At 37.0% G+C, this 13,769-nt stretch overlaps 1 protein-coding gene across 3 annotated transcripts in view; it reads left to right on the forward strand.

Moving 5' to 3' along the window:
- Positions 1-13,769, forward strand: part of TNKS2 (tankyrase 2) — a 67,964-nt gene that overhangs the window by 29,505 nt on the left and 24,690 nt on the right. For all 3 annotated transcript variants that reach the window (XM_027112030.1, XM_027112031.1, XM_027112032.1), the window contains 7 exons: positions 481-652; positions 2,919-2,998; positions 6,974-7,119; positions 8,127-8,292; positions 9,051-9,270; positions 12,232-12,341; positions 13,033-13,221. In XM_027112030.1, the coding sequence (XP_026967831.1) occupies positions 481-652; positions 2,919-2,998; positions 6,974-7,119; positions 8,127-8,292; positions 9,051-9,270; positions 12,232-12,341; positions 13,033-13,221 (1,083 nt within the window). The remainder of the gene's footprint in view (positions 1-480; positions 653-2,918; positions 2,999-6,973; positions 7,120-8,126; positions 8,293-9,050; positions 9,271-12,231; positions 12,342-13,032; positions 13,222-13,769) is intronic.

The raw sequence follows: 13,769 nt of genomic DNA on the forward strand, positions 1-13,769 counted from the left end.
GAAGTATTCCATTGTGTGAATATACCATAGTGTCCTTATCCATACAGATTATATTTTACACGATAAATAAGATAGAAGATTAAGACAATAGAAATAAGTATTTTAATGCTAATTTAGTCTCTGGCTTTGTTACCGACTGTTATCTTGGGGTTAGTCTCTCGACGTTTCTGCACCTCAGAGATCCATAAAAGTACATGCATTAGACTTTCTTAGGCAGTGTCTCACTCTAAATGTGGTGAATCTATTGAGTACTTCAATGCTAAACAACTGTTATTCAATATTTTTAATCAAAAATTGGACCTTCATGAATTGGTGAATTTATACTCTAGATTTGAGCAAAAATACTTTCTTTGGCACTGGATAATGGGCTTCATAAGAGATTAATTGAGATTTTTTAATTAGTAACAAGTGCTGGATACATGAGTAGATCATTTTAAATTTTGTACCGCAGGCTAATTTCACCTTTTTCTGATTGTTAAGGTTAATGCTCTGGATAATCTCGGTCAGACTTCTCTGCACAGAGCTGCGCATTGTGGTCATCTACAAACCTGTCGCCTGCTCCTCAGCTATGGGTGTGATCCTAACATTATATCCCTTCAGGGCTTTACTGCCTTACAGATGGGAAATGAAAACGTGCAGCAACTTCTTCAAGGTATTGAATACTTCCATGAAATTATTATTGTTTAAATTAACCTTGAAGTTTTTTTCACATATCATGTAGGAGTTGGTAGTGAAAAGAAAAATTTTCAGAATTGTTGGCTGTTATTTCTTCTTAATCAACTCATTGTACTCAATGCCCAAATGTTGCAATTCTTTTATGAGTTTGTTCCAGTAGCATTTGCTGCCCAGCTTCTGTGAGTATATAGCTGTCTCTTAAGTTTTTATCTAGAAAGTTTTTAAAATTGAGACACGACAGTTGCTATTTCTTTTTAAAGAAAGGAAAACTGAAAAGGGTAGATGAAGTCTCTTAGAAGAGCAACCATAGTGATAAATAGTATTCTAAAGACTGGCCCTGCCTCTTCACTCTTTTTTAGATCCTTCATATAAAGCATATAGAATTTGTACAAGGTAACCAACTATTTGACTTACATGTAACTGTTGAATGGACTGATACTTATTACATTTTAAAATCAGATCAATTTAGATCAGATATCTACACATTTGGCATAGGTTAAACATTTCAGCCTAGAAATCTGGTCCCATAAATTTTAGTGTCTTTGCGTATATCTCTGTATTTTACTAGAATTTAATGGAGTGTCTTTGACATCTCAAAGCTCAAATGAGAAGAAATGTAACAGATCAAGCCTTTTGTACCTTTTGTAGTCACCTTTGATGATCCTTGCTGGAAACTACATTTTGAGAAAAACACTGCTTGAATAGATGAAGGCAGATCAATAAGATCTCCTGTGAACTTCTAAAATTGTGAACTAACTACAAGACTGCTCTCAAAATTACCTTTACTTCCCCGTATACCATGCATTTGTTTCAGTGTCAGTTTTGGGGGTAATAACATTAGTCCTATTTAATTACCTAGTGATGGACATTTACAGTCTTCCTAGTTTTATACTAAGTGCTATTACTTACCTTTCCAACCAGTTTCTTAGAGTCAATTATCAAAGTGGAATTTCCAAGTCAAGGTTAACATAATTGTTAAATCATTTCTAGAAAAACTGTTATGTACCATTTTACATTCCTACCAGTAGTATGTGACAGGACCTGTTTTCCTTGTCAGCCCCAGGTATTATGATTCTTAATCATTTCCTTGGGTGAATGTGTGTCTATGTGTGTGTATGTAAATTACAGAAGTAATAGACTCTTTTTAAAATGCAAATTATAGAAATATTGACAGTGTAACTCCCCATTTGCTCTTTGCCCACTAATGGATGAAAAAAAAAAGCCCAGTATTTCATTATTTTAATTTGCATTTCTTAGATTTATGTTGCAGTACTTTTTCCATTTTGTTCTTTGCCTATGATTTTGTTTAATGCTGTGTTATTGCCTGACAGATATTTTTCCAAATTAGTTTTGTTTCTGCCTTTGATATACTGCTTTAAGATGCTTTTCTGCTCCAAGACAAAAAATATTCACCTATATTTTCTTTTAGTATTTTTAAGGTTTAATTTTTTTATACTTAGCATCTTTAATCCATCTGAAGTTTATTTGCTCTGAGAACAAGGTACATGTTTTCTTCCTTTCCTATGAGATTTTAAATGAGCTATAAATCATAGAGTTTCAGACCTGAACATAACTTCAGATGTTTCTAGTCCAACTTCTCTCTTTTTAGAACTGGAAAAATCAGAGGCCCAGAAAGTTCAAGTGACTTGCTCCAATTCAGGTAGCTAGTCGATGGCAGAACCATGGTTAGATATCTAGCTGTTGCTCTCCTCTAATTTTTTTTTTTTTTTTTTTTTTTTTTTGCGGTACGCGGGCCTCTCACTGTTGTGGCCTCTCCCGTTGTGGAGCACAGGCTCCGGACGCGCAGGCTCAGCGGCCATGGCTCACAGGCCCAGCCACTCTGTGGCATGTGAGATCTTCCCGGACCGGGGCACGAACCCGTGTCCCCTGCATCGGCAGGCGGACTCTCGACCACTGCGCCACCAGGGAAGCCCTGCTCTCCTAATTTAATACTTTACCCCCAGTCAACTGACTTGGTTATAGAGCAAGCCATCTTTCATTACATTATGTTCCTTTATATTGCTTAAATCTCATTTTATAATTATTATTCACATCTACATACATTTGACGTATGTAATGTTTCAAAAGTTTTTACTGCTTTTCGCCTACTACCATGGAGATTCCCTACATAATTATCACCAAACTATAAAAAGAACTTTACTCTCAGATAAGATGCCTTCCTTAAAACTTGGTCCCACCTTCCAAATGGGAGTTAATCACTCTTTACTTCTCTTTCTTTTTAGAGGGTATCCCATTAGGTAATTCAGAGGCAGACAGACAATTGCTGGAGGCTGCAAAGGCTGGAGATGTAGAAACTGTAAAAGTAAGACATAATCTTATAGTTTTGTTAACTTTGTGTTTTTATTTTGACAGTGTTTAATGAATATACTGTAAGAATGAAAAATCTAGTTATTTATATGTGCATTGTTTTAAAAGGTAAATAATGCTAATCTAGTTCTGCTCTGCAAATGAGGATCATTGGGTAATGAAAGAAACTTTTTAGTTTCACATGCATCTCAATAAATACATCATAGTCACAAATTTAAATTTGACTATTTTAAATTAAATAGTCACAAATTTAAATTTGTGACTGTGTTTATGGGAATGCATTTTGTTTAAAGAACCTATTCATTTGTCCCTTTCAAAGAATAAGGTATATGAAATTATTGTCCATTATTATTTACATATGACACATAAAACAGGAAAGGAAGAAAACTAAATGTATCCCTCTGTCTATATGTTTTTTCTGGTTTCTTCATTTCTTTGCCCTCTCTACCTCTGTGAGGACCCAGTGTTTAAATATAGTAATAATATAGTGTCACCACCTTTCAGAGACACTGTCTCCTAATAATCTTCAATTTATCTGGACTGAAATATTTTTTTTCTTTCTCAGAAGAGCCAACTTGAGCCCGTCTATGGCCCCCATCTCCTATAACAGTCTTCCCTAGAATAACCTTTTCTCAAATTTTGCTTTTACTGTAGAATCACATGTAACATCTCAATGCCTATACCAGATATTTCTGTTACCTACAGAAACTGTATATCCAGCTAACTAACTCAGAACATTAAAATTTTGAAAGAGCAAGACTGCTTTTCAGGTCAACTAATATAAATTAAAATTAACTCGGCATGTTTCATGATTAAATAATTCCTTTTTCTTTTTTTTAACAATCTTTTATTTTATTTTTTATTTTTGGCTGCATTGGGTCTTCATTGCTGTGCGCAGACTTTCTCTAGTTGCAGCGAGCGGGGGCTACTCTTTGTTGCGGTGCGCGGGCTTCTCATTGCGTGTTGGCTTCTCTTGTTGCAGAGCATGGGCTCTAGGCGCTCGGGCTTCAGTAGTTGTGGCACGCAGGCTCAGTAGTTGTGGCTCGCGGGCTCTAGAGCGCAGGCTCGGTAGTTGTGGCACACGGGCTTAGTTGCTCCGCGGCATGTGGGATCTTCCCAGACCAGGGATCGAACCCGTGTCCCCTGCATTGGCAGGCAAATTCTTAATCACTGCACCACCAGGGAAGCCCAGATAATTCTTTAGTAATGCAATAATGTTAATTTTAATTTCCAAAGCTGGGCGGGGGGAGAAGCCCGGTTGTGCCCTCCCTCCCCACCAACACCTCCCCCACAGACTTTCAAAACAGTGCTAGGTCCTATTTGAGGGGGCATTGATAGGTAATAAGAAATTTTATAAAAAGCTAAAATTATTGATTTGATTCATGGCAGAAGTCTCTATTTCAACCAATTTCACTATATTTCTATATGGTGTTGCTAATCCTGAACAGACCCACCCCACAAAGTCAGTTTTACATTTCCTGAGAACAAAATGTGAACGTTGGCCTCATCAGAACTTGAGCTCTGAGGACATTTATTCACTGTCCTTTTAAATAAAGAGATTTCTGGAAGTTGATTTAAAAGTCCATGTGATCTTTTCCTATTGCTTTATGTGTGTAGGTAGTACAGTCAACTCCAAATAATTTAAGGGTTTTTTTTTAATAATTTCATTTTTTGAAAGAAAAATGCTATTATGCAATTTTATTGTTTGACTTGTTTCATAGTTACGTTCTCATGCCCTTAATTAGAAGGTTAACATGATATTGAATGGGGGATTTTGTTTCTCTTACTGACTAATGACTTGTGGAAAAACAAATCACTTGAGTTAAGGGTAGTGAGCTGAGTTTTTTCCTGGAGGAGTGATAAGTTGGGCAGGTGGAGTTAGAGTCAACTAGCTGATTTTTTTGTGTGTGGGGTGGAGGTGGTGATAAAAAATTGTAATGCTCATCTACTTACATATGTTAAAGAGCATAAAACTACATTCAGTCCATCTAATATTAAAGACCAGGCTTTGTTCTCATAGAGATAGAAGAAGCCTAGAGGAAGAAATAGATGAAGAGAGGATGAGATTGGGGGCAGGAATTGGACTTAGAGAATAACAGAATGCCATTGAATTGAGGAAGACCTTTCTCTATCCCTGTGATAGTCATTAGGCTGTCTTCCCTTATCTCTGCTTTTAAAGTCACTTAGAGGAGGGACTTCCCTGCTGGCGCAGTGGTTAAGAATCCACCTGCCAATGCAGGGGACACAAGTTCGAGCCCTGGTCCAGGAAGATCCCACATGCCGCGGAGCAGTGAAGCCTGCGTACCACAACTACTGAAGCCCACGTGCCGAGACCCCATGCTCTGCAGCAAGAGAATCCACCGCAATAAGAAGTCCGTGCACCGCAATGAAGAGTAGCCCCTGCTCACCACAACTAGAGAAGGCCCATGTGCAGCAATGAAAACCCAACACAGCCAAATAAATAAATTTAATTAATTAATTAATTAAAAAAATAATAAAGTCACTTAGAGGAAATTTATCTCCAACAACCTTTCTGTTCCTTGTATATCTCTAGACAGGTGGCTTGGTATGAATCACTGGGACATTTACCCAGTGAACACTTAATTATGTGCTTGGTTGTGTTTACTGGTGAGCTATCAGGCTACATACTTTTTGGACAGCTTACTATTAGAAAACTTGTCTGAGTGGACAAAATTAAACTTGAGAGCTAGGAAGTTAGAGTGGCCAGTGGTAACTACCAAACCTAGCAGCACTTGACACGTGTTAAAAATACTCATTCCTAGAGCCTGGCTTCAGACCCATGAAACACTGTTTCTCAGTGTTTCTTGGGACATCTTGTTTGGGAAGCACTGAAGAGCTTTATCAGACCTGTTACTAAACCTGTTGAGATAAATCCACTGATAGCTGGCTCCTTTGGTTTATTAGGCTTAAAGTTATCCCTGCTTTTAGGGTAGGGTAGTTTTAAAAAGGGGGGAGGGAAGGGTTTTTACTAATATTCTTTACTAAAATACTCTTGACTTTTTTTGAACACCATGATTTATTATCTATGTTGCTTTCCTTCCCCAAATGTTCATACTTTTCATGCAAAATACTGTTGAGTATTTTAAGTGTTACTCTGACAGCCTTTCTCAGCTAGACGTCCTCATCTGAACCAACAAAACACAAAAAAATTCTTTGAGTGACTTTTTTTTAATTCTCCCAAGGATGGTACCTAACCAATATCATTCTATTAGTTAATTCATTCCATATAGTACAGTATAATTCTCTAAGTGTAATTCCTCAACTGCCAGCATCAGCATCACCTGCAAGCTTGTTAGAAATGCAACTTCTCAGGCCCCATCTCAGACATACTGGATTAGGAAATCTGGAGGTTGCACCCACTGCACATGAAAATTTAAGAACTACTGTTCTAGAACAGTACTTCTCAAACGTTAATGTGCTTACAGATCACCTAGAGATCGTGTCAGAGTGCAGATTCTGATTCAGTAGGTGGGAGTCTGAGAATCTGAGTTTTTAACAAGTTCCCAGGTGATGCCATCATGCTTCTATGATCCAGTGTATCTCTACATACATTTTTCACAAAATGAAAGCTATGATTGCTTTCAGGTACTTGCATTACCTTTATGTATATAGCAGTAATGGTAATAATAAAATTTACCTACTAGCTTTAGCAAAGGTAGATGATTTTAGATAAGAGGACCAGAGGGATTCTCAATAAATGACAAGATGAAATAAGAATAAATAGCAAAGAGTTTCTGAAAATACTGATATGATGAAACAAGAAAATAAATCAGACATTTGAAATTTCTACTAAATGAATGAAAACAAGTCAGAATATGTAGCATCATGTGTATGAGAATACTGATAAGATGAGACAAGAAAATAAATCAGACATTTGAAATTTCTACTAAATGAATGAAAAGAAGTCGGAATATGTAACATCATGTGTATACTGTGTTGTGTCCTATAGAAATTGTGTACTGTTCAGAGTGTCAACTGCAGAGACATTGAAGGGCGTCAGTCTACGCCACTCCATTTTGCAGCTGGCTATAATCGGGTGTCTGTGGTGGAATATCTGCTGCAACACGGAGCTGATGTGCACGCTAAAGATAAAGGGCAAGTACCAACAATTGCCATGGCCTCTCTGTTCCTTTATCTGACCTTTTTAGGAAAATCTGAAAACATTTTTATGATAGATGGTAGTTCTTTTATTTTCAGAGAAGTCTGCTTCCTAACTGGCTTAAATAAAGCTTCTTAATTTCAGTTGAGATTTTATGATGAGTAGCATTTATATAAAGACTTAGTTGCATAATGCCTTTTATAATGGCCAAGGAGACTACAAAAATAGTGTGATGCTGATTTTCAATGTGGTAAATTTTTCATTGAGGATACTTGAATTCTTCCAGTTTATCTTAAAATTATTTTTCTTTAAAAATATGTAATTCTTGGGACAAAGTGAGAGAGTGGCATGGACATATATACACTACCAAATGTAAAACTGATAGCTAGTGGGAAGCAGCCGCATAGCACAGGGAGATCAGCTCCGTGCTTTGTGACCACCTAGAAGGGTGGGATAGGGAGGGTGGGAGGGAAGGAGACACAAGAGGGAAGAGATATGGGGATATATATATATGTATAACTGATTCACTTCGTTATAAAGCAGAAACTAACACACCATTGTAAAGCAATTATACTCCAATAAAGATGTAAAATAAAAAAGACAAGGAAAAAAAAGTATATATATATAATTCTTGGGAATTCCCTGGCAGTTGAGTGGTTAGGACTCATTGCTCTCACTGCCGTGGCCCCAGGTTTGACCCCTGGTCAGGGAACTAAAATCCCATAAGCTGCGCTGCATGGCTATAGAATAGAATAGAATATTCTTAATTCTAGATGTTGCAAAATAGATGTTTGTTGTGTTCTCTGCAATTTTAAATATTTTTAAAATGTCCTCTCTGCCCACCCCCCCGCCCCAAAGTAATTCCATTTCTGCTTTCAATAAATTTAGGTTCTATAAATTTAAATCAGTAAAATTTCTTATGCAGGTCAAGAAATTTATCAGCTGTATGTAATTATTTAAATTAAATATATCTTTGTGTTGTGTTGCTTATTTAACTTTTCAGAGGCCTTGTACCTTTGCACAATGCATGTTCTTATGGACATTATGAAGTTGCAGAACTTCTTGTTAAGCATGGAGCAGTGGTTAATGTAGCAGACTTATGGAAATTTACACCTTTACATGAAGCTGCAGCAAAAGGAAAATATGAAATTTGCAAACTTCTGCTCCAGGTATATTTAAGTACTTATGGACAGGGTATATTATGTAGAATATGTTTATGATATTTCTAATAATTCTAATGTAAACTTAAACTAGTTAGGGGGTATGAAGCAAAAATCTAATTCTGTGCCTAGATTTCAGAATAAATGTCATGAACAGTATAAGCCAGGTTTATCTAGTACTAATGAAATTGATAGTACTTGTTTATCTATACTGGTACCAGTGTAGATATTTTACAGTAAAAACAAGAGTATAGTTAAATTTATACAAACATTGAAATATGTTTGTGAAAACTAAAAATAGCATATGTGAAAGGTAATTTTTAGTGAAATACTACCTTGTTTTGAATGTAGTTTAAAATTTTGACTATATTATTGCATTGTTAAAGTCCAGTAATATTTAAGTGCCTCTGTATTTTTTATTGTAATTTTTTATTTATTAAATTAAGCATTATTAACAGTCATGTTAACCTTTAAGGTATAGTCTCTGCATAAAATAGTTTTCTTTAGCTCAGTGCTTTGTGACCACCTAGAGGGGTGGGATAGGGAGGGTGGGAGGGAGATGCAAGAGGGAGGAGATATGGGGATATATGTACAGCTGATTTACTTTGTTATAAAGCAGAAACTAACACACCATTGTAAAGCAATTATACTCCAATAAAGATGTTTAAAAAAAAAAGTTTTCTTTGGTATCGTTACATTGAATATTTTCTCATTGACCAAGGGCAAACTTAAGGTAATTCCTCCTTTTCTGTTTTTCACATGCCCAGCATGGTGCAGACCCTACAAAGAAAAATAGAGATGGAAATACTCCCTTGGATCTTGTTAAAGATGGAGATACAGATATTCAAGATCTACTTAGGGGAGATGCAGCTTTGTTGGATGCTGCCAAGAAGGGTTGTTTAGCCAGAGTAAAGAAGTTGTCTTCACCAGATAATGTGAATTGCCGTGATACCCAAGGCCGACATTCGACCCCTTTACATTTAGCAGGTAAGTGAATGAAGTGTCACAGATTGAGGCTGGTGACATCTAAGATTGGTTTTACCTGAGTAAAATATTTCCTGTAAGTAAATTTGAAAGATTCAAATCAAGTATCTTCTAATACAGCAATTATACTCTAGTGTATTTGTACAGGGCCATGTTCACTTTAGCGCTAGCATGTTACATTCATTAAGAACAATCGAAAGAGGCTCTGCCAGTCACCATGTGCTTTGGAACCTTTATTCCAGGTCATCATATTGTTTGAATCATCTTTGGTGAGTGTGTTTTGGCTACAGAAACTTTAAAAGTAGGCCTGCTGAGCTGGCCATCCTCATGGAACGCTAAATCTTTCCATTCTTCTGATGATAGCTGTTAAGCATAAGCAGGAAAAAATCTTTAAAGACTTCCAGAAGTTACATAAACTTCTTGTTACTTGTCATATTAGTTTGTAAGGCCTGCCTTAACAAATTACCACAGACTAGGTGGCTTAAACAACAGAAATGTTTTTTCTCAGTTCTGGAAATGTTGGCAGGATTGGTTTCTTCTGAGGCCTCGCTCCTTGGCTTGCAGATGGCCACCTTCTCTCTGGGGCTTCACATGGCCTTTTCTCTGTGTATGTGCATCACTGGTGTCTCTATGTCCTAATCTCCTCCTCTTAAAAGGACAACAGTCGCATTAAATTAGGGTTGACCCTAACGGCCTTGTTTTAACTTAATTATCTCTTAAAAGGCCTTATCTCCAAATACAGTCACATTCTACAGTACTAGTGGATAGGGCTTCAACACAGGATATTTGGGGAATACAGTTGAGTACAAAACATTTGTTCGAAGTTTTCACTCATAAAATTGGTGCTGTGTATCTTTGTCTTCACTGCATGTAATGCAGCATTGTGATTTCAGCACAGCTTTTTGAGCTGCATTGAAGATGCTAGGGGCACTTCCCTGGCGGTCCAGTGGTTAAGACTCCATGCTTCCACTGCAGGAGGCACGGGTTCAATCCCTGGTCAGGAAAGTAAGACCCTGCATGCCACTTGGCCAAAAAAAAATTTTTAAATAAAAACAATAGGGCTTCCCTGGTGGCGCAGTGGTTGAGAGTCCGCCTGCCAATGCAGGGGACAGGGGTTCATGCCCTGGTCAGGGAATGTCCCACATGCCGCGGAGCAGCTGGGCCTGTGAGCCATGGCCGCTGAGCCTGCGCATCCGGAGCCTGTGCTCCACAACGGGAGAGGCCACAACAGTGAGAGGCCTGTGTACCGCAAAAATAAATATAAAAATAAAAAATAAATAAAAACAGTAGTTACAAATGCATATTCCTTTAAAAAAAAAAGATGCTAGGGAATGGGCCATTAAAATCACTGAGCTACAACTAATACTTTAGTGGAGTTACATCATAGGCACATTTGACTCATACAAGTTTTATCTAAAAACACGTGGTTTGAAAAGAGAAAAAGAATGTAGGTGTTTCTGCCACTTTGTGTAATGTAGGAGGTGTAAGTTTACTCTTCTCTCAGTTCCTTTCAGTCTCACAGTGTGAGCAACTATGTTCCTAGGTTTTTGTTGTTTTGGGGGGGTTTTTTGTTGTGTTTTTTGGCCACGCCTTGTGCAGCATGTAGGATCTTAGTTCCCCAACCAGGTGTGTTGAACCCGGGCCCCTTGCAACCACTGTACTGCCAGGGAAGTCCCTTAAGAGATAATTTTAGTGTATGTGGTTTTTACCTTTAAATTATGACCCCATGTAAGTTGGAACCCCACTGGCAAAGGAAAAGAATTACTCCATCTATGTGTCTTTTAGAGCATTAAAAGTGCACTAAAAGTGATAAGCCACAAATGCTAACAAAGCGAGGTAAAGCTTTTCTTCTTTCACTGGCAATCAGGAGTTTCTAGTCCATGGAAGACAAAATGTGGCCTGACCTCTGATTTGAATTGTGCTGTGCTGTGCATAATTGCGTATATCAGCTTTGTATCTTTATGGTAGCTTACCTAGAACATTTAATATTACTATTTAAGTCTGTGTTCTTTGTAAGTGGCAAATACATTGTATACACAAAATGTTTCTTACTTAGGCGGTATTATACCTTGAGATCTGGAAGGACTTTTGGATTTGGTGTAGTATTTAGCTTATGGTAGTTTTGTAGTTTCGTTTTTCTTCACTTGATCTTACTAAATTTTTTTTGTTTGTTTTGCTTTAGCTCTTTCAGCAAAAGGCTGAAAACTACAGTAAAAATGAATGAGTTAAATACTTTGAACTATTTTAAAGTTTCAAGTGATACCTGATTTTATGCTGACAAAATTAAGTTCCAGATTTGCTTTCAAACTATTGATTATGTGTCAAATAAAATATACATACTTTACCGTGAGCATGCATTTACTAAGATAGCTGACAGTTCTCAAAATGACAGCTGGGAGGTTACGGTACATTTATAAAATACTAAGTTTTATTACTTCATGGCTTTAGCAGCAATGGATTCTGCTGCTTGTAGAGATATGCACCCTTACGTTCTCTCTAGCAAAAAGCATGTCCTTGTGGCCTTATGGGGAAATGGGGCCCTGAGACCCACACTGGTGTGTTGTCTTCTGCTCTGCTAGCCACTTGTGTTCCTAACTTGGCTTTTATATGATTGGATGTCTTTTGCTTGCAGCCTTGAGACCATGTACCTGAGTTCAGGAAGTTGTGTATACAACAACTATGAAGGCAGGGACTTTGGTAAGAAGGTTTTAAAAGGAAAGATTTAAGTATAACAGTCAATAGAACTTTAGAGTCTCCAAAACAAATGGGTATCATTACTGAAAGCTTCCAACTTGAGGCCGGTGGGCAGTTTTTTTTTCATAAGATAAATCTTTAATAGACTCCATTGGAGAATTTCAGATTTCTATAAAAATCTCTTATTTTAAAAATCCTATCTTTTGTATATATACATATATGTAGCTATTTTTTATATTAACAAGTAATTTTACTTTTTTTCTAAATTAGCTGGTTATAATAACTTAGAAGTTGCAGAGTATCTGCTACAACATGGAGCTGATGTGAATGCTCAAGACAAAGGAGGACTTATTCCTTTACACAATGCAGCATCTTATGGGGTAAGTTCTTTCATGTTACCTTTAAAAATGTCTGAAATTTTTAAAGTGAAAATCAGTATTACAATTCAAAAGGAATTCATTTTACAGAGAAGTAAATATGAGAACTAAAGAGGTTAAATAACTTCCAGGTTTCAATTCCGAATCTGCTGTAGCTTGCCATGTGACGTGCAGCACGTTTTGTCTTCTGTTGTATTGCCTTCCTTAGCACATGCATCTTATTTTCAGTGAGATGTTGGTGATTTTGTTTATTTGTTGGTGCCCAGAAACTTCATTGGGATTCATACGAATCTGTAGAGATGAGATGCGTTGTTCCTGACTTATAATAGCCTTGAATGTTAACAATCAGTATTGACCATCTTCAGTTGATTAATTAAGGAAAGCTGCTGGTTTATAAATTGATGTTTAGCAGTTATAACACTTAAATAAATTAGAAACTGTTAAAGTGCTATTAATTTAGTTCCTGTGTAGAATTCTTAATGATTTTCTAGATATTTTCTCAAGTTAGGTAAATGTCTACTACTGTAATTTTTAATCAGCTACCCATAAATTATGATGATGGGGGGAAAACACAGTTTTTCATTCTAGAGTAAGTTTGAAACTGGAAAAATAGGTATATAGCTGGTTTCTTTTTAAGAACTAAAGTACAATAAAATAATATTTCCGACTGTAACAGGAGTATTTTCTTTTACAGCATGTAGATGTAGCAGCTTTACTAATAAAGTATAATGCGTGTGTCAATGCTACGGACAAATGGGCTTTCACACCTTTGCACGAAGCAGCCCAAAAGGGACGAACACAGCTTTGTGCTTTATTGTTGGCCCATGGAGCTGATCCAACTCTTAAAAATCAGGAAGGACAAACACCTTTAGATTTAGTTTCAGTAAGTGATGGGCTCTTTGAAAAATCTCAGTGCTTTCCTGACTTTTTAAAATTCACTTGGTATATATAAAATGTCTTTATGGTGAATGTGGCAAAATCTGGCTTTTAGCCCAATTTAAATTTTAGACCTCTTTGGTATTAAAACATAATGAGTAAATAATAGAATTATCAGTTACTGTAAGCTGAGTACTTTTAGAAGTGGGAAAAAGAAGTATAAGGTATAGCTGCTTACATTAGTTAGGAAACAAGCAGGCAAGGCCCTCAGTGGATGCTGTTACAGTGCATAGGGCACAAGATGCTACAGGCCCATGGGTCTTTATGAACTTCCCCAGCTGGGAACATCGCCTTCAGGGTGCAGCCGCAAAGCCTGCCTTTATAGAGATTTTCTTCCCTCCCAGCACTGCCTCATCACAAAGATTTTATTGCTTACCCCACCAAAACTGTTCACGAAACAAGTTTGTTCCTCCAGTTCTCCATGGGAAGTCTTTTTTTCTTTCCTCTCCCAAGGAAACTCCTGTAGGTGTCTCCATTGTGGCCTCCAACCTCTGC

This window comes from Aethalodelphis obliquidens, unplaced genomic scaffold (assembly GCF_003676395.1).
Source record: "Aethalodelphis obliquidens isolate GAN/ISIS:26980383/991018 unplaced genomic scaffold, ASM367639v1 scaffold11, whole genome shotgun sequence".
In the NCBI taxonomy this organism is placed as follows: Eukaryota; Metazoa; Chordata; class Mammalia; order Artiodactyla; family Delphinidae; genus Aethalodelphis; species Aethalodelphis obliquidens.